This window comes from Hypanus sabinus, chromosome 5, assembly GCF_030144855.1.
Source record: "Hypanus sabinus isolate sHypSab1 chromosome 5, sHypSab1.hap1, whole genome shotgun sequence".
Classification (NCBI taxonomy): Eukaryota; Metazoa; Chordata; class Chondrichthyes; order Myliobatiformes; family Dasyatidae; genus Hypanus; species Hypanus sabinus.
The window spans coordinates 12,873,136-12,899,226 of NC_082710.1; the positions used below are offsets into that span (position 1 = coordinate 12,873,136).

The following is a 26,091-nucleotide window of genomic DNA, read 5'->3' on the forward strand; positions in this document are numbered from 1 at the left end:
CATTTAAATAAATGCAATTTATTTTAAATATATTTAAATACATTTAATAATTAATTTTAAATATATTTTTAAATGAGTAAAATAAATTCTTAAAAACCTTAATAAAAATAGAACTTGCATATGAATAATCAAATGAACTATTCTCTGAAATGACTTGCAAATTGTGCAAAGGAAAAGAGTTTATTAAAGAGAGAAGTTGTTCTCATGTAGAAAATCTGATGTACACCACCATTATTTAAAGAAGTTTGTTGGCCAACATGTATATGTTGTTTGGTTGGCAATGCACACATTGAGCATTTTCTGAAATCAAAGCAGAATCACATTTTATCTGACATAATTTTAAGTTGATTGGAAGAAAGTACAGGGAATGTCAGAGCTAAGTTATTTACACAGAGAATGGTGGGTGCATATTAGATTATGCTGAGATTGTGTTAAAAGCAGATATATGAGGGACATTTCAGAGACTCTTAAATAGGAACATAGATGATGGAAAAACTGGGGGGCTATTAGGAGGAAAAGGTTAGATTGCCCTTAGAATAGGTTAAAATGTTGGCGCCACATTGTGGCCCGAAGGCCCCTGATGTGCTGTAATGCTCTATGTTTTATGCTCTATGTGTTTACATTATAAATGTAAATCACAAAAACAAAATCAAGGTTAATTTGCAAGGTTAATTAAAATAAATCACAAAGTACTTTAATACCCAGTTTTGTCCTTTTTATCCCAGCATTGCTGGTTGGATCTTATTGAGCATTATTAAATTAACTTACCACCACCATGAATGTAAGAAGCCTGGTGGTTCTCCTAATGTAATATTTTTCTCCCATCGTATCTAAAAATTAAATTGAAATAACATCATCATATCTACATATATTTATTTTAAATGACAATACACACAGCCACCCTATGTTCCTTGATCTTAAGCATATGGCCTTATTACAAATTTACGAGTTAAATTTGACGTACTGTAAATTCACAGCTATTCTTCAAAATAACAGAATGTAATCAGTAAACATTAGTGCACTTTGGATTTTTAAATCTGACCTTTCAGATACCATTTTAAAACTCTCTGAAAATAACTAAATTTAAATCCCCTCCCCCTCCCGATCCAGTAAGTAACAAAATTTAAAATAGTACTTAAAGGTATAAGGAATCTAAATTGATATAGGAACAAAGTTCAGTGAAGTGGTGACCACACGTTACTTCAAAATACTTCAGTTGTCTTAACACCAGTAACCTCATTTATTTTCATAACTAAGTATATTATGTTTAAAAAGTACACAAGCTGAAAGTACCATTTAAGACACTTTTTACTGAGTTTATAACTAGGATAGAATCTCAAAGTTCACAAGTCTGAGAATCCATAAACTAGGGAAATATAAAAATAGGACATTTGGACAATGGCTCACCTCTGATAAAAATGTTTGTGCTGATTTTTGTGCTCCTACGTGGAGTAGATATTCATATACATACAGTGCTAACCTGCAAGACAAACAAATTAATTAACATTATCACACAACCAAAAATGCTGCTTAAGCCAAGTTAAAAATGTTCACACTTCACAAAACGCAAATTTCAACTATCTAATTCATGGCAATAAATTAAATTTGCAACACAAAATATTTATAGCATTTTTATTTTTCAATATACAGAATATAAATGATTTATAAATGATATAAATGAAATTTGCTGTAATGTTGAGTTTTCCTGTAGCTGATGGACACAATTTACAAAGGTGAACATATATTTTAACTCTTTAATTTAATGCTGATTAAATTTTATGTCCACTTGCTACTTTTTACATATAAAATAAGAGCAAAAATTGAGTAGGAAATTGAGATAGAAAACAAGAAATTACAACACCTGGCACACTGATTAGGAAAAAAAATAGCACTAGTCAACCAAGTGAAACATTTCAAACTAAATTTATCCATGGCATAGAACATTGTACTCAGAAAAGTCCATGGATAGTCCATGGATTTTAGTGTTGGTGCTTTCTCATTACTCGAAACCAGTTGCTGAAATTACTTATTTTAGAGATATAACATGGAACAGACCCTTCTGGCCCAACAAGCTGCACTGCCAGCAACCCACCAATTTTAATACTAGAAACATAGAAAACCTACAGCACAATACAGGCCCTTCAGCCCACAAAGCTGTGTCAAACATGCCCTTATCTTAGAAATTACCTAGGGTTACCCATAGCCCTCTATTTTTTTAAGCTCCATGTACCTATCCAGGAGTCCCTTAAAAGACCCTATCGTTTCTGCCTCCACCATCATTGCCAGCAGCCCATTCCACACAGTCACCACTCTGTGTAAAAGAACTTAACCCCTGACATCTGCTCTGTACCTACTTCCAAGAACTTTAAAACTGTACCCTCTCATGCTAGCCTTCTCAGCCCTGGGAAAAAGCCTCTGACTATCCACACAATCAATGCCTCTCATCATCTTATACACTTCTATCAGGTCACCGCTCATCCTCTGTCGCTCCAAGGAGAAAAGGCTGAGTTCACTCAACCTATTCTCATAAGGCATGCTCTCCAATGCAGGAAACATCCTTGTAAATCTCCTCTGCACCCCTTCTATGGTTTCCACAACCTTCCTGTAGTGAGGCGAACAGAACTGAGCACAGTACTCCAAGTGGGGTCTGACCAAGGTCCTATATAGCTGCAACATTACCTCTTGGCTCTTAAACTCAACCCCACGATTGATGACAGCCAATACACCATTTGCCTTCTTAACCACAGAGTCAACCTGCACAGCAGCTTTGAGTGTCCCATGGACTCGGACCCCAAGATCTGTCTGATCCTCCACATTCCCAAAAGTCTTGCCATTAATACTATATTAACACTAGCCTAATCATACAACAATTTACAATGACCAATTAACTTACTAACCAGTACATCTTTGGACTATGGGAGAAAACTGAAGCAACCGGAGGAAACCCATGCAGATAGGGAGAGAACATAAAAACTCCTTACAGACAGTGCCAGAATTGAACTCTAAACTTCGGAACGCCCCGAACTGTAATAACACTACACTACCATGGCACCCATAACTACATTGCTACGAGTGTATGGTAGGTACCTGTCAACTTTATTTGATTGTGGTGCCTAAAATATGAAAATGACCTTCAATATCATATGTAGTTTGAAAATATCATGAATTCAGTGGATACAACTGCTATTCAAAGGGAAGAATGAATTGAGAATGCCTGTTTAGTTACTAACCTCTGGTATGTAGTTACCACAAATTGACACTAAACTCAATACAGAATCTATTTGTAGTAAAGAGTAAAGGATAAATGACATGGCATAATATATCAAATTTTGATCAGGCAAACCAATCCTGCAATGTTTATTTCATTTTGACTGCTACAAAAGATGCAAAATCAGGTTGTCCAACCAAGACCCAGCGAAGACACGATATGGGAAACATAAAACAAACATGGATACACAATTCTTACTCGTAGCGTAGGTGTCCTTTAATCAGGACTCCATGCTGTATTGCAACAGGCAGACAATCAAGTCCCAGCTCTTGGGAAATTTTATTATGATTGTGAAGACCATATAGCCATTTTAATTTATGCATTCATAGAAGCACTAACTTCCCAAAGACTAGCACCTCATTGTTTCAAATTATTCCAGTTTTCTTAGTTGACCCCTTGAGGGACATAATCTATTGTTTAAAGTTTAAAATAAATTTATTATCAAAGTACTTATATGTCTCTGTATATTATCCTGAGATTCATCTTCTTGCAGGCATTCACAGTAGAACAAAGAAATACAATAGAATCAATGAAAAACTCCAAAGATTGACAAACAACAAACTGTGCAAATACAAAAAAACAAACAAAATAACTAAACAATATTAAGAATGCAAGGTTGTAGAGTCCTAAAAGTGAGTCTGTAGATGGTGTTCAGTGATCAGTTCCGGGTCCCTTCACGGATACCAAAACATGCAGATGCTCAAGTCCCTTATTTAACCTGTCTCAGTGCGGTGGTCTTTAGGACCCAGCGGAACCCCGGACCTTATTTAACCAGACTCAGTGCGACGGTCTTTAGGACCCGGCAGAGCTCTGAATCAGCAGTGTTTCTGTTCACGAAAATAATCGTGATCACGATTGAAAATTAAATGGAAATAATAGTTATTGGAAAGAGGTGAAACGCCATCGGTCATTGGAAAAGCGTTAGGCTAGTTGATCAACATTCCGAACAATTTTAAAGGATAAAGTGAGAAAAGCCCTGCTCCGATGAAAGCTACAATTATTACTAAGCAATGCAATGGTTTAATTACTGAAATGCATACGTTTCTTAAGTGTTTTATATGCATAGGAAGGTAAAATATACACTATATACTAAGACAAACGTTTGACTAACTGACGCTAAATAATATCGGACGTACCTGTTCTGATTTACTTCCTTAGAGAACTTCCAGTTTTTGTCGAGCCCAATCCACGATAAGCTACTCACATTTTGCCGTATACTTTAAACCATCTCTAGATTACTTATAATACCTAATACAATATATGTGTAAATATACTGCATTGTTTAGGGAATAACGACAAGAAAAAAAAAGTCTGTACATGCCCGAACAACAAGTGCTGGAATAGCACTTCCGGGTTTTCTCGATTCGCAGTTGGTTGAATTCACGCATGCGGAACTTGCTGATAAGCAGGGCCGACTGTATTGAGCTGAATGAAGTTATCCCACTGGTTCAGGAACCTAACTGTTGAAGGGTAACAACTAATATTGCTGATATTAAAGCTAATATTGCAGTTATTACTATAACTGAAGGATAATACAGTAGATTCCGGTTAATTAGGCCATTGGTTAATCAGGGCAGCCATTTATCAACTTCTGCCTTAAATACACATGAAGATTTGGCCTCCGCAGCTGCCTGTGGCAACGAATTCCACAAATTCACCATTCTCTGGCTAAAGAAATTCCTCCTTATCTCCATTCTAAAAGGACGCCCATCTATTCTGAGGCTGTGTGCTCTGGTTGTAGACTCTCCCATCATAGAAAAGATCCCCTCCACATCTACTTAGTCCAGGCCTTTCAACATTCCATAGGTTTCAATTAGGTCACTCCTTATTCTTCTTAATTCCTGTGACTACAAGCACAGTGCCATCACACGTTCTTCATATGGCACATCATTCAATCCTGGAAATTATTTTCATGAACCGCCTTTGAACCTTCTCCAGTGTCAGCACACCCTTTCTAAGATAAGGGGCCCAAAACTGCTCACAATTCTCCAAAGTCAGGCCTCACCAGTCCCTATAAAGCCGTAGCATTACATCCTTGCTTTTCATTCGCGGCCTTTTGAAATGAATGCCAACATCGCATTTGCCTTCCTCACCACCGATTCAACCTGCAAATTAACCTTTAGGGCATCCTGCACAAGGAATCCCAAATCCCTTTGCACCTCAGTTTTTTGTATTTTCCCTCCATTTAGAAATTAGCCTAAATTAATTCCTGCCTCAGCAAGGACCTGGACCCATTGCAATTTGCCTATCACCACAATAGGTCAACTGCAGACACAATCTCAATGGCTCTCCACACGGCTTTAGACCACCTGGACAACACAAACACTTACGTCAGGATGCTGTTCATCAACTATAGCTCAGCATTTAATTCCATCATTCCCACAATCCCGATTGAGAAGTTGTAGAACCTGAACCTCTGCACCTCCCTGTGCAACTGGATCCTCGATTTCCTTACCAGAAGACCACAATTTATGCAGATTGGTGCTAACGTATCCTCCTCGCTGATGATCAACACTGGCACACCTCAAGTAGAGCACCACTGCTCTACTCTCTATGTACACATGACTGTGTGGCTAGGCATAGCTCAAATACCATCTATAAATTTGTTGACACTGCTGGTAGAATCTCAGGTGGTGCCGAGAGGGCATACAGGAGTGAGATATGCCAATTAGTGGGGTGGTGTTGCAGCAACAACCTGACACTCAATGTCGGTAAGATGAAAGAGCTGATTGTGGACTTCAGTAAGGGTAAGACGAAGGAACACATACCAATCCTCAGAGGGATCAGAAGTGGAAAGAGTGAGCAGCTTCAAGTTCCCGGGTGTCAAGATTGCTGTAGATCTAACCTGGTCCCAACATATCGATGTAATTATAAAGAAGGCAAGACAGTGACTTTACTTCATTAGGAGTATGAAGAGATTTGGCATGTCAACAAATACACCCAAAAACTTCTATAATTGAACCATGGAGAGCATTCTGACAGGCTGCATCACTGTCTGATATGGCGGCGGGGGGGGGGGGGGGGGGGAACTACTGCACAGGACTGAAAGAAGTTGCAGAAGATTGTAAATCTAGTCAGCTCCATCTTGGATAGATACTAGCCTAGAAAGTACCCAGGACATCTTCAGGGAGTGGTGTTTCAGAAAGGCAGCATCCATTATTAAGGACCTCCAGCACCCAGGGCATGCCCTTTTCTCACTGTTACCAAATAGGAAGATACAGAAACCTGAAGGCACACACTTCAGGAACAACTTTTACCCCTCTGACATCCGATTCCAAAATGGACATTGAATCCTTGGACACTACCTCACTATTTTTAAAAGACAATATTTCTGTTTTTTTGCACTTTTTAATCTATTCAATATATGTATACTGTAATTGCTTTACTTGTTTATTATTATTATTCTTATTTTATTTTTTCTCTTCTAGATTATGTATTGCATTGAACTGCTGCTGCTAAGTTAACAAATTTCACGTCACATGCTGGTGATAATAAACCTGGTTCTGACATTATTTCTTCTACAGAATCCATGCTAGTATCCTTGTAATACCACATGCTCTTAACTTGTAAAGTAGCTTCATGGCATGTTGTCAAAGGTCTTCTGAAAATCCAAGTACACAACATCCATTAATTCTCTTTTGTCTATCCTGCTTGTTACTTCTTTAAAGAATTCCAACAGATTTGTCAGGCAAGATATTCCCTTGAGGAAAGAACGCTGATTATGGCCTATTTTATCCTGTGCTTCTAAGTACACCGAAACCACATTCTTAACAACCAACTCCAACATCTTCCCAACCACTGAGGTCAGACTATCGATTCCTTTCTGCTGCCTCTCTTTCCCCTTCAAGAGTGGAGTGACATTTGCAATTTTTCAGTCTTCAGGAACATTTGGTTCGTTTATTTTGGACAAGAGACTGTTGCCGAACAGTTTCTAACTAGGGTCAATCACGTGTACTTGTGTGGCTGTTAAGACATTACACTGCACTTGGGGTGAACAGTTTTTAAATGTCATCAGCTGCATGTGCTTGTCTTATGTTATCCAATTGGGTTGATGGACGCAGATTCCAAAAGCAATGATTTTTCATAATTTAGTTTATGTTCTGACTTTAAAAAATTTCAGATCTTTGCCAAGATGCCACATAAAGATTTGACACTAACAGAAAAAAAATACCTTACTGGACTAAATTAAAAGCAATCCACCTAACACCACTATCGTCAGCTGGCAGAGATAACTAGAGTGCCAAAATCTACAATTACACGCTTGATACATCAGCAAGATAAACTGCAAGAAGAATCAGTATTATGTAAGGAACAACAGAAAACACCCCAAAACCAAAAGTGCAAAGGTAAGAATCCAGGTGTTGAAGAGGCCCTCAAATCAATGGCTTTCCATTGTAGCTGGACGATGTATACTTGTCAGCAGACCAATGTTAAAAATAAACAAGTCAGAGGAGCTAGCTAAGAAGCTGGGTCATGAAGATTTTAAAGCAACAGATGGTTTGTTGTCTCGTTGGAAATGCTGGCACTACATTAAATTCAAGAAAGCACACGACGAGAAAGATAGTGCTGATGTTGTAAGTGAAGAAACTTGCTTCAAAAAATTATGTGCAGATAATATCTACAATGCCGATGAAACAGGCCTTGTTTTTAAATCGTGCCATGCCAAACGGTTGCCTTGGATACATACGCGCAATATTATCGGTTCAAAGAAAACAATGGATCGCATAATGGATCAATTATCTGCACTAGGTGTTTACGTTGATTTTGGTCAATCAAAAGAACACAGCAGCGTACACTGGATAAATTCCTCAGTTGAAGTTTAGGAACTAATACACAGCTTTATAGTACTGTAGTAGTATTGCAGCTACTTCATTGGGCCAAAACGTACTGGTCCCAATATGTCCCAATTAATCCTAATCTACTGTACTGCATGAAGAGACGAAGAATACTGGGGGGGGGGGGGGTGGAAGTTTTTCTCCTCAAAAATACCATTCGCTTAAATTTCTTTTCATAGTTAAAACAATCAGTTGGGTATTGGTTTGGCTATACTGTTCTGCATGGTCTCCACTGCTTAGCCCCATTATAATACAACAAAAAGAATTCTGTAACATATCAAGACTAGAAAAGAAATAACACAGCATAGATTTCAAAACAGAAGTAGGTTGACCTTCCATTTTTATTTTGAAATTTTTTATTCTGTTCTTTTCTATGGAAAGGCAAGCCAAAGAGAATGATATGTTTCAATTTAAAGTCAGGCCTTCAATTACCTATGGCAAGGATCAGAGCATATAATGTCTTGAGACAGATGGCAGAATGGAAAAATAAAAACAAAGTTGGGCACCTCCATCTCAGAGAGATGGGAAGTGATTCCACCTGGATTGTAATTTAAATAATGATATGAATAGTCTGGATATGAAAGCACCATGTAAAATTTGCCAATGTCAAACTGGAAGACAAAAATTAATAGTAAGGATGAATGCAACAAATACATAAAGTCATAAATACACTTGCGGATTGAATATTTAAATTGGTAGACAAAATTCAATACAAGAAAGTCTGAGATTACATATTTAGTAGGAAGTAATTTCAGGCCAAAATCCTTCATTAGGACTGAAAAGGAAGAGGGCAAAAGGTAGAATAAGAAGTTGGGGGCTGTATCTGTTAGTTTATGGTATCAGTATGGATCTCTCATAGAATCAATGGGGTTTCTGGTCTTCTCCCAGACCTAGCATGGTCTAAAATTTAAATAGTATCAATTAAATTGAAAGGACACATACAGATTATGTTGCTCAATAAGACTGTTGTTTTCAATTACTACTGCTTTTTATTTCTGTTGAATTAATGCTGATTTACTATTTTTAAGTTAGTGATTTCATATTTTATTTTGTTTTAATAGTTTCTATTCATTTTTCTGAAATCAAAAAGGCATTTAAACATTTTTTTAAAAATCACAAGTTTAACAAAAGACAAAATTCTGTCCTTCCTTGCTTTCAGATAGAAACCATCTGACGTACTTAAGGAGCAGGGTAGTACAAGTTCCCCATGACCTTGTCATTGAACAAACCCTGTTAATCTAACCCAGATCAATGTGCTCATTCTGTGTAAGGGTACCAAGCATAACCATGCCTTTAACTATATCAACTGGTATAACAACTAGCTCACAAAGAAGAAATGGCAAAAAGTGTTGACAACCTTGAGTACATTGGAATACTACCAAAGTTTACATATACATGTAAGAACAAATTATCATCACTCATTCAGAAATCATGGCAATTGCATCACATTCCAAGGGTAAACACAAAGTACACTGCAGATACTGTGGTCAAATCAACACATACAAACAAGCTGGATGAACTCAGCAGGTCAGGCAGCATCCGTTGAAATGAGCAGTTAACATTTCGGGCCAAGACACTTTATCAGGACTGAAGGAGGGGGCAGGGGCCCCATAAAGAAGGTGGAGGGATTCTTTCTTTAAAAATCATGGTTTCCCTTCTGCCGTCATCAACGATGCCCTTACCCGCATCTCCTCCATCTCACGCACTTTGGCTCTCACCCCATCCTCCCATCACCACAACTGGGACCGTGTTCCCCTTGTCCTCAACTACCACTCCACCAGCCTCCAGATCCAGCATATTATCCTCCGCAACTCCCGCCACCTTCAACAGGACCCCACCACTAAGGACATCTTTCCCTCTCTACCACTCTCTGCTTTTCGCAGGGATTGTTCCCTCCGCGGCTGCCTGGTCCACACGTCCCTCCCCACAGATCTCCCACCTGGTACTTATCCCTGTAAGTGCAAGTGCTACACCTGTCCTTACACCTCCTCTCTTACCACCATTCAGGGCTCCAAACAGTCCTTCCAGGTGAGGCAACACTTCACTTGTGAGTCTGTTGGGGTAATCTATTGCATCCGGTGCGGCGGCCTCTACATCGGTGAGACCCAATGCAGATTAGGGGACTGCTTTGTCAAGCATCTCCACTCCGTCTGCAGCAACAGACAGGATCTCCCAGTTGCCACCCACTTCAACTCTGCTTCACATTCCCATTCGGATATGTCCATACATGGCCTCCTCTACTGCCATGATGAGGCCAAACTACGCTTAGAGGAGCAACACCTCATATACCGTCTGAGTAGTCTCCAGCCCCTTGGTATGAACATAGAATTCTCCAACTTCCGGTAATTCCCTTCCCCCCATCCCACTTTCACTCTGCCTCCTCTTCTAGCTGCCTATCACCTCTCACATGGCTCTGCCTTCTTCTACTACTCATAGTGCTTTCCCCTTAGATTCCTTCTTCACCGTTCCTGCCTATCCCCTCCCTGCTTCCCCTCCCCCACCCCTTGATCTTTCCTCTGATTGGTTTTCCACCCTGTCCCCTCCTTCTTCAGTCCTGATGAAGGGTCACGGCCTGAAACATTGACTGCTCATTTCAACGGATGCTGTCCGACCTGCTGAGTTCATCCAGCTTGTTTGTATGTTGTCATTCCAAGGGACTGGCTAATAAGTAGTAAAATAATATGTTTTAAAGAAAAACAACTTTGATGGTTGAGCCATTAGCAATCAGGTTTTAGACTTTGCTTGGTCTCGGATAAGACCAGAAACTCCACTGATTCTGTAAGAGGCCCACTGACCCTATGGTCCAATAGATACAGTCTGCTCAACTTGTCAGTAATCGTGAACTAGTGTGAACAGCTGAGTAATTGTGGTTCTTGTAGCAGCAAAGGATGTTGTTAGTGGGTGGAGTTATCAATATGTTAACCTATGAGATTCAAAATTAAATAAACTATGTTTACCTTTTTAAGGCCAATAAGGAAAATATAAGCATGTACATATTACAGATTTAATTTACATAACTTTTCATTCCATGAGATGGTTTTACGTAAACAAGCTAATTGTGCTCTGTACCTGTGATACTCAGGGTAATTTGGTTGCTGAGCCATCTGTACTTTAAACCAGAATAGCCTTTTGTTTTTAAATGTGAAATTGAGCTATTATTAAAATCCAAAGGGTTTCCTGTACAAGATGGATTGCCTCCTACAAAATAAGAGTCAACCTAAAACTGTATACCTCCTCCACATTACTGATAGTGACTACAGCTAAGTCCACAACTGAAGATATCTTCTCATTTCTCAACTAATAGGTGATGCACTATGATATAATACAAGTAGAGGGGCAAAGTGAGGGTTGGGCTGGAAGAGAAATTTAACACAAATAAGTATGAATACTTTGCTTCAGTATTCACTATGGAAAAGGATCTTGGCGATTGTAGGGATAACTTACAGCGGACTGAAAAGCTTGAGCATGTAGATATTAAGGAAGAGGATGTGCTGGAGCTTTTGGAAAGCATCAAGTTGGATAAGTCACCAGGACCAAACGGAATGTACCCCAGGCTACTGTGGGAAGTGAGGGAGGAGATTGCTGAGCCGCTGGCAATGATCCTTGTATCATCAATGAGGACGGGAGAAGTTCCGGAGGATTGAAGGGTTGCAGATGTTGTTCCCTTATTCAACAAAGGGAGTAGAGATAGCCCAGGAAATTATAGACCAATGAGTCTTACTTTAGTGATTGTTAAGTTGATGGAGAAGATCCTGAGAGACAGGATTTATGAGCATTTGGAGAGGCATAATATGATTAGGAACAGTCAAAGGCAGATAGTGCCTTACAAGCCTGATTGCATTTTTTAAGGATGTGACTAAATACATTGATGAAGGTAGAGCCATAGATGTAGTGTATATGGATTTTAGCAAGGGATTTGATAAGGTACCTCATGCAAAGCTTATTGAGAAAGTAAGGGGACATGGGATCCAAGGGGACATTGCTTTGTGGATCCAGAACTAGCTTGCCCACAGAAGGCAAAGAGTAGTTGTAGATGGGTCATATTCTGCATGGAGGCTGGTGAACAGTGGTGTGCCTCAGGGTTCTGTTCTGGGACCCCTACTCTTTGTGATTTTTATAAATTACCTGGATGAGGAAGTGGAGGGATTGGTTAGTAAATTTGCTGATGACACAAAGGTTGGGGGTGTTGTGAATAGTGTGGAGGGCTGTCAGAGGTTACAGTGGGACATTGATAGGGTGCAAAACCGGGCTGAGAAATGGCAGATGGAGTACAACCCAGATAAGTGTGAGGTGGTTCATTTTGGTAGGTCAAATATGATGGCAGAATACAGCATTAATGGCAAGACTCTTGGCAATGTGGAGGGTCAGAGGGATCTTGGGGTCCGAGTCCATGGGACACGCAAAGCTGCTACTCAGGTTGACTCTGTGGTTAAGAAGGCATACAGTGCATTGGTTTCCATCAATCGTTGGACTGAGTTTAAGAGCCGAGAGGTAATGCGGCAGCTACATAGGACTCTGGTCAGACACCACTTGGGAGTACTGTGTTCAATTCTGGTCGCCTCTCTACAGGAAGGATGTGGAAACCATAGAAAGGGTGCAGAGGAGATTTACAAGGACGTTGCCTGGATCGGGGGGCATTCCTTATGAAAACAGGTTGAGTGAACTCAGGCTTTTCTCCTTGAAGCAATAGAGGATGAGAGGTGACCTGATCAAAGTGTACAAGATAATGAGAGTCATTGATCATGTTGATAGTCAGAGGCTTTTTCCCCAGGACTGAAATGGCTAGCACGTGAGGGTATAATTTTAAAGTACTTGGAAGTTGGTACAGAGATGTCAGGGGTAAGTTGTTTTTTTTTAAATGCAGAGAGTGTTGAGTGAGTGGATTGGGCTGCAGGCGGCGGTGGTGGAAGCAGAAACGATAGAGGCTTTTAAGAGACTCCTGGATGGATACATGGAGCTTGGAGAAATAGAGGACCATGGGTGAGCCCAGGTAGTTCTAAGGTAAGGACATGTTCGGCACAGCTTTGTGGGCCAAAGAGTCTGCATTGTGCTGTAGGTTTTCTATGTTTCTATGTATGTTTTTCAATTCCATGCTGGCTAACATCATATGTTATCAATTTATATAACCTGCATACAAATACTCGAACAAGCCTGAATCAAAATTATTACTCATATAAATGTATTCAAACACCAATACCCTTGAACAAAAAAATCCTACAAAACGTAGTGGATACAGCCTAGTCCATCACTTCCCACCATTGAGCAATTGCTGCAGGAAAATAGCATCCATCATCAAGGACCCTCACCATCCAGGCTATGCTCTCTTCTCACTTTTTCTGTTATGAAGGAGATACAGGAGCCCCAGATCCCACAACACCAGGTTTAACCATCAGACTCTTAAACCAGAGGGGATAACTTCATCACCTCAACACTGAACTGATCCTACAATGCGAGGACTCACTTTCAATTACTCGAACTCGATATATTTACAGCTATTTATTATTATTTAAGTTATTTTTTTATTTGCACTATTTGTTTTCTTTTGTACGTTGGTTGTTTGTCCGACTTTGTGGTGTGCAATTTTTCATTGACTATCTTGTGCTTCTTTGTATTTACTGCAAATGCACACAAGAAAATGGATGTCAGGGTAGTATATGGTGACACATACTGTAAGTACTTTGATAATAAATTTAATTACAGCAAATGATACATTGTACTTTATTCTTAATGGACTGAGTATACAAATAGAGAAGAATTGTAGTAATTGTGCAGGCCATTAAGGAGGCTATACTGTACCTGGAGTACTGTGTAAAGTTTATGAAACAATTTATTAGAATTAGAGGCAACATAGGAAAGGCTCATCGTGTTAATTCTTGGACTGAAAGGGTTGTCCCTTCATAAATAACTTCAAAAAAGTAAGATCTTTGGAGTTTAGTAGAATGAGGGGTGATAGGGACAAAAGTACAGTATGGTGAGGCAGGCACAAGTGATCAGATGGCCAATCTCTGCTCCAGATTTCTTGCATTCTTGTATTTATTCCTGCTTTCAAAATAATAAACACTCTATTTTCCTCAGATTATACCTTGTATATCACCTCATTAATTTAATCTCATCCATATCCCTGTGTGCCATCTTTAAACTTGTTATCAAACTACAGAATACCCATTGTCCAAGTCATCAGTATAGATATTAAATCCCAGCAGCATCCCACTAAGTTACCACTTAACAACCTAACAATAGCCCATTCATATGTTTTCTCTTTGTGAACTTCTCTCCTTTTTGTCCAAACATTTTATTCCTGAATTCATTCCCTCTCTTCATGCATTGTTATTTTTCTATGGCACATTATCAAATGCCTTCAGGAAACCCAAGTATACTACATTTGCTGGCTCTGTCTTCTCAATCCTGATTAAAACTAAAGGGTCCACCTAACAGACAATTTAAATATTTGGCCCAAGATTAATATAACAAATCAAAACAAAGAAAACTTTGAGCTCAGCAAAATGTGGATTTGGTCAAAAATAAAAGCCTCATATAAATGCAAGGAATAAAAACAAGCTAAAATGGAAGAATACTGCTTTAAGAGTAAAACTAATATTGGAAAACTACCATAATATTTTATATAAGCACACATTTGCAAAACTGGATCTTACTTAAGCTGGCAAATATTCTTCAAACTATTCTTGTGACTAGTTAATACAGCAGCATCATTAGCTTTTAATAAAGGACATTATAATGGTTCATCTTTTACAAGCTGCATAATATTGATATATTCTACTCCAAACATTAATGAGTTCTTGCAGGCTCATCAGATTTCTTGTATTGATACTCTGGTACCCTGCAGAGTTCAGGATGTATTCCCAGGAAGAACAGGATGAATGGAATCAGTACTAAAAGGGATCAATGTAACATTATCTTTAGAGATGTGTTAATGACAATGCTTGTGTATTGGCCTCTCCCTGCCATTGCACAGTGCTGTGTCAGAAACCACACAGAGCTCAGCCCTCTGCTGGTGTTCCCATTACAATGAAGCAAGGCGATTTCATCCCCACATGACTAACTGAGGTGTAAACCACAAAAGTAATCTTCAGAGAATCTGAGGGCTGGAGCTAGGCAGGCTCAGGCAAGTGCCGCAGCTGCTCAGAGAGGGTTCCTGGTCTGTCATTGTAAAACCATCACTGGCATGAGCAAGTTCAAATTTCAAAGCAAGTTTATGTATATGTCACCATATACTACCCTAAGATTCATTTTCTTGCAGGCATTCACAGTAGAACAAAAAAATACAATAGAATCAATGAAAAAACACTCACAAAGCGACAAATAATCAACGTGCAATCTGTGCAAATATGAAAATAAATAATGCCTACAACATAAGCTAGTGAGTGTAGATTATGGTATCAGTTTAGATTCCACCCTGGTTCAGGAGCCAGATGGTTGAAGGGTAATAACTGTTCCTGAACCTAGTGGTGTGGGATTCAAGGCTCGTGTTCCTCCTTCCCAATGGCAGCAGCAAGAAAACAGCATGGCCTGGACGATGGCAGCAGCAGCAGCTCCAGTTGATGACAAACTTCCTGGAATCTAAGATCTCTGGCATTATACATGGTAACAACCTCAATAGCGAGTGATCACTTTTGAACTTGCTACCATGGAGAAACCTCTGGATAGAGAGAACTGAGCAACCAATCCAGCAAGCACCCTTAGGAGAACCATCATGGACTCTGCTGCTATATTTTTCCAAACTTTTAACACCAGAAACAGGTGGAATCAGTGCCAAGAGAGTGGCAAAGAAACATACATGACATTTTTAGACAGCCTTTACAATGATCATATAGCAGATTATATTGAAATTGATCATAGTATTAAATGCATAGCAAGCAACTGTATCAAGGCAATGTTGAAAAAAAAATGTCTCAAATATCAGAATCAGGTTTATCATCACTCACATATCATGAAATTTATTTTTTGTGACAGCAGAACCATGCAATACATAAAATTACTACAGTACTGTGAAAAAAGTCTTAGGCACCCTAGCCTAGGCAGCTGTACCCAAGACTTTTGCACAGTACTGTATATCATTAAATTTGTTGTTGTTTTATGGCAGCAGTACAATGCAATACATTAAATATTACCATAAGTTACAATAAGAAATATAAAAATTAAAAATTAATAAGTAGTGCAAAAAGAGAGAAAAGGAAGGCAGTGTTCATGGACTGTTCAAAAACCTGAAAGGACCATGAACCATAGTGAATACTGGTTCAATAAGATATTGAATATTAATAGCATCTCAACATTCTTGGAAGTAGATCTTTGCTTTCATTTAGTTTACAATACAGAGGCCTGAAATGAATTGCATCTTCTGTCTTAGAAGGTTCTCAGAAATTACTTCACTGCTCAAGAGCACATATCATCAGGGCACCCACCTGCAAGGCCATGCTCTCTTTTCACTGCTGCCATCATGAAGCTACACGAGCCTTAGGGCTTACACCACCAGGTTCAAGAGCAGTTATTACCCCTCAACCATTGGACTCTTGAACCAAAGAGGATAAAGTCACTCGTCCCTTCACTGAAATGCTTCCTGAACCTATGTTCAAGGACTCTTCAACTCATCATTGATATTTTTTGCTTACCTATTTATTATTAATTTTTTCCCTTTCTCTTTTTGCATTTGCATTGTTTGTTGTCTTTTGCACACAGGATGTCTGTCCATCCTGTTAGATGTGGTCTTTCCTTGATACTAATGTGTTTCTTATATTTACTGTGAACGCCTACAAGAAAACAAATCTCAAGGTCATATACAGTGACATATATATACTTTGATAATAAATTTACTTTGAACTGTGAGTTTTCAGCCCTCAAAGAAAAAACATCAGTCAAATCATAACACACTCCGTTCCTACAGCAAACTTCAGGTCTCAGAGCCTTGGGACTCACAACACCAGGTTCAAGAACTGTTACAACCACTCAACCATCAGGCTCTTGAACAAAAGTGGGTAACTACATTCAACTTCACTTGCACCATCATTGAAGTGTTCCCACAACCAATTATCTCATTTTCAAGAACTCTATCTCAAGTTCTCATTATTTATTGCTCTTTATTTATATTTGCATTTGCACAGTTTATTGTCCTGCACTCTGGTTAATCCTTTATTGATCTTTTTATGGTACTATTCTATAGATTTGTTGAGTATGCTCACAAGAAAAAATCTCAGGGTCGCATATGGTGACATACATGTATTTGGAAAATAAAATTTACTTTGAGCTTAGAAACTTTATAGAACACTCTGGCGATTGCCTGCATCTTCCTAAGTTTGATTTTTCTACTTTTGTCTTCTAAAAGTGGTAGACTTTAACAGATATGTTTTAAAGTAAAGCTATACTGTGAATTAAGGAGGAAAATGTAATTACTTCAAATGTTTTTGTATGTTTTGTACTGTAAATTCTCACAGATAAAGCATTAAAACAGAAAATACATCAGTAATCATTTAAACATTCAGTGCATTTCTTTCCACAAGCACATGCCTCATTATGATGGATTTTGTCAACCATATAATACTGTAAAACTATGCATTGTGAAAAATTATTATTGCAGGTCTCTCAGGACACACCATCTCAATTTACTCTCCTACAAATTCTCTTGAATGTCAGAAAATGATGGAAGAGTGCAAATTTATGATCATCTGGTATTGTCGTACCAGTATTATCTAAGCATCACATCCCATCTTGGAGGAAGTAAAAAAAATTACATCCAATATTGCATGGTTCATGTGCTCACAGTGGGATAAATTCCATATGTTACAACACTTTAAAAGTTGGCTGTAAAGCATGTTGAAACATCTTGTGATCAAGAAAATGACCCTGTAACAAAAGCAAAATACTAAAGGTTCCCGTAATCTAAAACAACAGAATGTACTGAAATACTCAGTATCTCTGGAGAGAGAAAGTTAGTATTTCAGATTGAGGACATTACATCAGAATGAATGTGTCAGTAAAAGTCTTTTCTCTTCTACAATGACATTGAGTCTTGACTTGGAAATTAAATAAAAATATTTTAAAAGCTCTTCTGACCATTACTGTTATGCAAGGAAAGGATGGCTACATGTGAAAATTAATAAACATTTATTTTGCTAGTTACACCACAAGAAATAAACTGGTTTACAGGTAGGTGGTGTTTATGATGGGCTTCCAATCTTTAACTTTTTCTTTAGACAAGTTTATTTCTGGGAATACAGATCCACAATTCTTTGGAAGTGGTGTCACAGGTAGATAAGGACATAAAGAAAGCTTTCGGCTTATTGGCCTTCACAAATCAAAGTACACAGAGCAGGGGTTAGGATGTTTTGTTGAAGTTGGATATGACACTGGTGAGGCCTAATTTGGAGGACTGTTTGCAGTTTTGGTCACCTACCTGCAGGAAAGATATTAATAAGATTGAAAGAGCGCAGAGAAAATTTACAAGGTTGTTGCCAGGGCCTTGAGGACCTGAGTTACAGGGAAAAGTTGAATAGGTTAGGACTTTATTCCCTAGATTGTAAAAGAATGAGGGGAGATTTGATAGAGGGATATAAAATTATGGAGGGTATGGATAGGGTAAATGCAAGCAGGCTTTTGCCACTGAGGTTGGGCGAGACTCGAACTAGAGGTCATAGATTAAGGCTGAAAGGTGAAATGTTTAAGGGGAACATGAGGGAGAACTTCTTCATTCACAGGGTGGTGAGAGTGTGGAATGAGTTGCCAGCAGAAGCAGTGGGTGCAAGTATGATTTCAAAATTTAAGAGAAATTTAGATAGACACATCAGTGGGAGGGATTATGAGAGCTATAGTCCTGGTGCAGGTAGATTAATAGTTCGGCACAGACTATATGGGACAAAGGGCCTGCTTCTGTATGTAGTGTTCTATGTGTCCATAACCACATTTACGGCTTAGTAACATTTATCTAAATTCAATATTGGAAGTACGAATACATAAAGGTAGGAAGGCAAAAAGAGCTGATGCTGAAATGTGAATTTGAAAAACATGAAGTGCGTGGAAACAGTGAGTGGGTCAGAAAGCTCATGCTTCAGTTCAATGACCTTTGTTCTGATGATAGGTCTACATTTCAGTGCATGTTGCAAAGGAATAAAAACTCCACACCTCCACTTGTCGGAAGCAGCCATAGTCATCACAGAAGACAATGAATTTACACTGACATTTTGCAGACCTGCCTCGCTGCTTTGGTTGCAATGAAAGTGAATGTTGACAAGACTTTAAGATGACATAATTCTACAGGGGTCTTGGAAAGCTATTAGTTCTGTAGTACTTAGTTAAATCATTGCAATGACACCCCACCAGAAGCCTGCACTACAATCCAGGAATAATAGAATTTTCATTAATGTAGTGTCATTTATGATCTCAGGCTGTTCCAAATGACCTTTACCGCCAAGCATTTTTGAAAACTAACTAGTGTTGCAATGAAGGAAATGTGTGAACCAATTTGCATTTTACCCAGGAAAGATGACCTGGTACTTGCAGCTAAAGATTCTCCCACATTAGATAAGGATGTCAAAATCTGCTGGCTCCAGATGAATTAAAAATTAAATTTTATAAGAGCCCTCCTGGCTACCTCTGTAATTTTAGCTCAAGCAATAGGGTAGTATGTTAGCGTCACAGTTAGCGTAACTCTACTACAGTGGCAGCAACTTGGGTTCAATTCTATTGTTGTCCCTAAGGAGTTTGTGCATGCTCCCCAGGACTGCAAGAATTGGTCACGTGTGTATAATTGCGCAATGTGGGCTTGATAGGTCAGAGGGCCTACTACCCTACTGTATCTCTAAATAAGATAAATAAATATTATATTAGTGGTGAGTGTGGAATGTCAGAGGAAGTGGCAGATGCAGGTTCAGTTACAACTTTTAAGTGTTTAGATGGGAAGGGTAGAGGACCATAGTCTAGGTGCAGGTCGATGGGACTAGGCAAAATAACAGCTTGGCATAGACTAGCTGGGTTGAAGGGATTGTTTCTGTGCAATAGTGCTCTATGATTTTATGTCTCTATAATTTACCCTATACATGAACCTGTTTGCCTCTATTAAACAATCCTAACAATTGAGGACTCTTAAAGCAAGCAATTCAGAATATAGAAACCTGCATAGCATTCCATATACTATATTGGACATACAACATTTACTCAAGTTAGAATTAAATGGTTCACCACAGAATACAAATTTTACTCTCAGCTCAGAAATATCCCTCCTCATTGGGGGTACTTGCAACTGGATCTTATTGCTCATTTCAACTTTATATCTTTCCTTTTGCAAGCACAGGTTTCATTTTAAACATAGAACCAATTTCTCATCTTCAAGGCCTCCTCTCTTGCAATCCCATCTTTAAAGTGCCAGGTAAAAGCATTCAAGATATATACATTTCTTCATTCTTAAGTATGTTAATTCTTCCTATGTTTCTCAAAAAGACTTTTATTTCATTGGAATGAATAGCACCTAAGAACAGTAACTAACCTGTTACCATTCTCTAGTAATTTTCTCTGTTTTTCTAAATAGACAAATTGGCATCAGTTTCTTCATCTTTATATATTCATATAAATGGAAAACATACGACTGAGGTCTGATTACAGATCCTTGAAGAACATTGCAACCAGCAAAAACTATCCACTTACAAATATTCTTTGTTATTTTTCCACCTATTCATGTTATTGTTGCATTTAATTCTTGAAGTGTTGAACATTTACAGGTTTCCCCCGCCATCCGAAGGTACAGCATTCTTATGAAATGGTTCATAAGCCAGAATGTCATAAAGCGAAGAAGCAATTACCATTTATATGGGAAAAACTTGTGAGCGTTCGCAGACCCAAAAAATTACCTACCAAATCATGCCAAATAACACATAAAACCTAAAATAACAGTAACATATAGTAACAGCAGGACTGATATGATAAATACACAGCCTATATAAAGTAGAACTACTTTTCTGTAATCATTGCAGCCACTGTCCACCGTAGCGAAAATCTCATGCAAGCACTTTCGGCAGAACACTCAGCGCAAGCGCTCTCGGCAGAAACAGACGGCACAAGCGCTCTCACAGAAGCACTCTCTCCAGTAACCTTTAAGCTACGAAGCTGCCAAATCATGCCAAATTAGAAATTATACCAAATAACACAAAAATACACAGCCTATATGAAGTAGAAATAATGTATGTACAGTGTAGTATCACTTACCGGAATCGAGAAGACAGCGAGCACACCGATGGTGTGTTAGGCTGAGTCGTCGGAGGCTGGGGTAGTGGGAGGTACCAGAGACTGGGGTGTCATCTCATCGTCGTCTGTTTCCATCAGGGCAGGCAAGTCACTAACATCTTCTATGTCTGCCTGCCTCGATGTCGAAGATCGAATTTCGTCATCTGCTGTGGCTGATGTGGAAGGCTTGAAAAACGACAGTATGCTTGACTGCTTAGCCTCGCACATTTTTCTATCACACAGTTCTTTGTAAGCACTCAAACCATCTGCAAATATGCCCTAAATCTACATACCCTTTCAAAATTAAAGTCCTACTTTTCTGCAATCATTGCAGCATGGTCAATCACAGCGAAAATCTCACGCAATTGCTTCATGTTCAGTTCCTGGATGACTTCACTTTCGGTCTGTTTGCTACTGCATTCGGTTTCAATTGTTATCCTTTCCTCTTCCAATTGCATCAGCTCTTCATCTATTAGTTCTTGGTCAAGGGATGCCAAAACCTCTTCAACATCTTCTTCGTCAACTTCCAAAAGCCAAATTCTCTTTGTCCTTACTTCGTTCACCACAATCGAAACACTTAATGATGTCTAGTTTTACGCTAAGTGTAACACCCTAGAGAGAGTAGAGCAGTGTATACCCTATAGAGCATAATTTTAGTCCTAATCAGTGCACGTTCCACTGCCGAATACTCTTCAATCTCTGATTCCTTGACATTCTAACTCTTTCAGATTAGCTTATGATTAGTATCCATCACAAGCAAATCTAACTGCCACTTTGATTAGAATTCCTCACACTTTTTGTAAAGATTCTTTTTCTTCTAGTTTTTGTCTTTAACATACCTGTTCTGTCGATGCTACCTTTCATCATCAATGTAACCATCTTATCAGCCTCTCAGTAAGAAAGAAAATTCTTTGTGGCCAGTGGAGGTTTAAAATATGATGAATTTCGTTCTTTCCTCCCACTCTGATACTCTCTCACATTGAGACTACCAACAAATAAGGAAGGGTGGTTGATTCCAGTTTTCCTTCAATATACAGAGACACAGAAAACCTACAGCACAATACAGGCCCTTCGGCCCACAATGCTGTGCCAAACATGTACTTACTTTAGAAATTACCCAGGGTTACCCACAGCCCTCTATTTTTCTAAGCTCTATGTACCATCATCAGTGTGCTCATTGTCTTCCCGATTCCGGTAAGTGAAAGTACACTGGACATACATTATTTCTACTTTATATCGGCTGTGTATTTTTATGTGTTATTTGGTAGCTTCATAGCTTAAAGGTTACTGGAAAGAGTGCTTCTGCCTGGAGCGCTTGCGCCGTGTGTTTGCCGAGAGCACTTGCGTGAGAATTTTGCTGTGGTGGACAGTGCTGCAATAATTGCAGGGAAGTACTCCTACATTATATAGGCTATGTATTTATCAGATCATTCCTGCTTTTACTATATGTTACTGTTATTTTAGGTTTTTAATGTGTTATTTGGCATGATTTGGTAGGTTATTTTTTGGGTCTGCGAACGCTCACAAATATTTCCCATATAAATAAATAGTAATTGCTTCTTCACTTTACAACATTCCGGCTTATGAACCGTTTCACAGGAACGCTCTACCTTCGGCTAGAGGGGGAAACCTGTACAGCTTCTAACTTGTTGGCAAGTGGCAATTCTTGATCGAAATTTTTTGAGCAAATATTATACCCCATTTAAAAGCAAAAGGTTTCACAAGGCCACAAGAAACTTCAGTTCAGCACGTCACCAAACAAGAGTCTACTCCATGGATTCTGTCTACACTTCCAGCAAACTTAAATGATATTGCTAAAAGATACAACTTAGCTACTTATTACATTTCTGTCTGCAAAACCTTGCCACGGCTGACACATGATAGCCATATTTCAAACATATTACATTGTCATTTTACATACTTGCAGGTTCCTCTTTCTCCTGGGTTAAAACCAATTGAACATCCCACTGCTGATTTCACCCATTTTTACATTCACAATCGAGGACAAGTTCCCATTGAAATTAGGTAATTTTCACTCATATTTTTCTCTTGATTTATATCCATTAACAATACAAGCCTTAGGAGGTGATCAACGTTTCCCCAATTGCACAAATATAATTAATTTGTTCATCTTAATGAATAACGGGACTCTTACTAGAACAACTATGGGTGTGTTCTAGGAACATTCCTTATTGTGCATGTTTACCATATCTCAGAGGATGAACTTAATCCCTCTTTAGCTATTTCACAGACTAGTCTTCATCACTGGAACGTCTTGGTTTTTAGCTTAAGACAACTACCACTTCTTGGTCCTTTTCTTTTTTCTTCATTCTTGTATCACTTCAGAAACAGTAGTAACCAACAAGTTTTATGTCTCAATCTTAATTTATACATATGTATCTGACCATATACAACCTTAATTCAGATTCTAACCACATATAAAGAAGCTGGTGTGAGTAATCAAAAATGTAACTGCTCCCAATATCTGCCTACCTGGGAAGAGAGATCCATCTTGCCTTTCAGTAGACATCTTTTTCTAAAAATACATTTTCAGTGGAGATGATGCAATAAGAATTGCCATGTCTGGTCAAGATACATTCAGTTAAAATGTACTTAAATGTCTAGAAGATTTGAACATTTTAACTACAAAGCCAGTTACACAAATCAAATCTGTATTAGACACTACCATATGAAGAATCAGAAATGAAAGAAGTTTGTAAGGAGAGATCAATTAAATCACTATGTCATAAAAAAGTCTTCCGTTAAAACAGAATCTTTGGAAGCTAACACTCTAAACTAGATGTGGCATGCAGAGAAGCCACTGGGCGAAAACAGCTGCTATTCACGAACATCCACAGAAGTGCATTGACTCCATCTTCTAGAACTCTGAAAAGGACTGAAGCTGGAGTTTGCATCTTTTTCCTGTTTTTGAAAAAAAGAGAAGTCCAGAATCTGTATTCTCAGAGCCTAAGAACTCACAATTTATATTTATTTGTCTACCTTCCATGTCAAGCATGTTAAGGTTGAATTTATAAGGTACCACAAGCTAACTGAAAATCCTACATTGTCGTTAACACCACATCACCAGGTAAGTCTGTATTCTTTTAATGAGTTTGAGACTGTGAAACTTAATTTCCAAATAAATTTTATTTAGGATGATTTACAACTGCTGGGAAACATTTTATTATATTTATCTGAGGGAGAGCCAATAGAAGGTGAAAATACTACATTTAACCAACTTTAAGATACGTATTTTATAAACTTTTAATTTGGAAAAAATGAATTAATGCAGAAATTAAATTGTGGGTAAACCTCTTCAAAATCTAACTAAACATTAAATCAAAGTTAGGTTTACAACCATCACAGAAATTATTGCTAGCAAATGAAAGAAATGCTGACATCTCTTGAACAAAAGATAATTTTACTTAACTTCACTCATCCCAACACTGAACTGATTCCACGATCTATGGATCTACTTTCAAGGATTCTACAACTCATGCTCTTGACATTTATTGCTTATTTATTTATTATTATTTTATGTTTTCTCCCTCCCTTTGTGTGTTTGCAGTTTGATGCCTTCTGCACATTGGCTGTTTGCCCGTTTTTGTTATGTGTGGTTTTTCACTGATTGTAGTATGCTGTTTTGTATTTACTGTGAACGTCTACAAGAAAATGAATCGCAAGCAAGTATATGGCAACATATGTACTTTGAATTTGCACATAGTTGCTCTTTGACCACCCTATTTCCAGTTCTTGCAGGCGATTCTTGAAAAAGCTGAAGCTGTATGTATACTGTATAAAGAAAGAAAAAAAGCTAATATAAATTGCATATAAAACAAAATTTCTAATTTATTTTGCTGAAAAAGAATGCATATTAGACACAATAAGAGTGCCTAATATTACATTCTATTTCAGCAAAGAATTAAGACTTGTGTGTTGAACTTCTTTGCATTAAGGTAAATCATATCTACAATTAGCTTCCTTTAATTTAAAAATATTTTCAATTTATGATGTTGGTATTTCATGGATAATTTAATTTTAGCCTGCTTTCTATTGAACTATGCTGCAGAAGTCTCTATCTATCCACTGTACGACTACAGCATTCCTCAACATACACTCATTATATTTTTTAATGAACAGTTGTGGTACACAAGCATTTCATAGGTTAGTGTTTCAATACAAAATCAAGGATTGCTACAGGTACTGCTACGAATTGCATGAAATGGTGTCTGTGCATCATTGGATTCTCTTTAAACAGTTTCCTAAATCATTTGCAAAAAAAATTAAAATGATTGAAGACAATTAAAATCATTTCATTTCAATAATTTTCATCTGAAAACACATTTCATATGCACATCACAAAATAATTCAAAACTTGTCTTGCAATACAAAATCAATCTATATTCAATGCAAGAACTAGCTTTTTAGATCACAAACAAGAGAAAATCTGCAGATGCTGGAAATCTGACCAACACACACAAAATGCTGGAGGAACTCAGCAGGTCAGGCAGCATCTATAGGGAAAAAAGTACAGTCGACATTTTGGGCCTAAACCGTTTGGCAGGACTGGAGAAAAAAGCTGAGGAGTAGTTTTGAAAGGTGGGGGAGAGGGGATATGACTTTCTGGTACACATTGACATTATCTTCCCTGAATTTCAGATACTTTTCACATCTGCATGAATGACTTTATTAGTCTCCCAGTATGTAGGGATAAATACCATTAACTTCTGGGCAGCTACTTGTAGTGTCCGTGACTTTGAAAAT

General features: G+C 38.2%; 1 protein-coding gene across 7 annotated transcripts in view; it reads right to left on the reverse strand.

Moving 5' to 3' along the window:
• Positions 1 to 26,091, reverse strand: part of LOC132393927 (single-stranded DNA-binding protein 2) — a 319,942-nt gene that overhangs the window by 259,590 nt on the left and 34,261 nt on the right. For 2 of the 7 annotated variants that reach the window (XM_059969374.1, XM_059969372.1), the window contains exons 1-3: positions 16,731 to 16,843; positions 1,408 to 1,480; positions 769 to 830 (exon numbers count right to left, since the gene is read on the reverse strand). In XM_059969374.1, the coding sequence (XP_059825357.1) occupies positions 769 to 830; positions 1,408 to 1,480; positions 16,731 to 16,810 (215 nt within the window). In that variant the 5' untranslated portion in view covers positions 16,811 to 16,843. Of the gene's footprint in view, positions 1 to 768; positions 831 to 1,407; positions 1,481 to 16,730; positions 16,851 to 26,091 lie in introns of those variants that run through there. The other 5 variants (XM_059969377.1, XM_059969379.1, XM_059969373.1 and 2 more) reach the window with 5 other exon arrangements.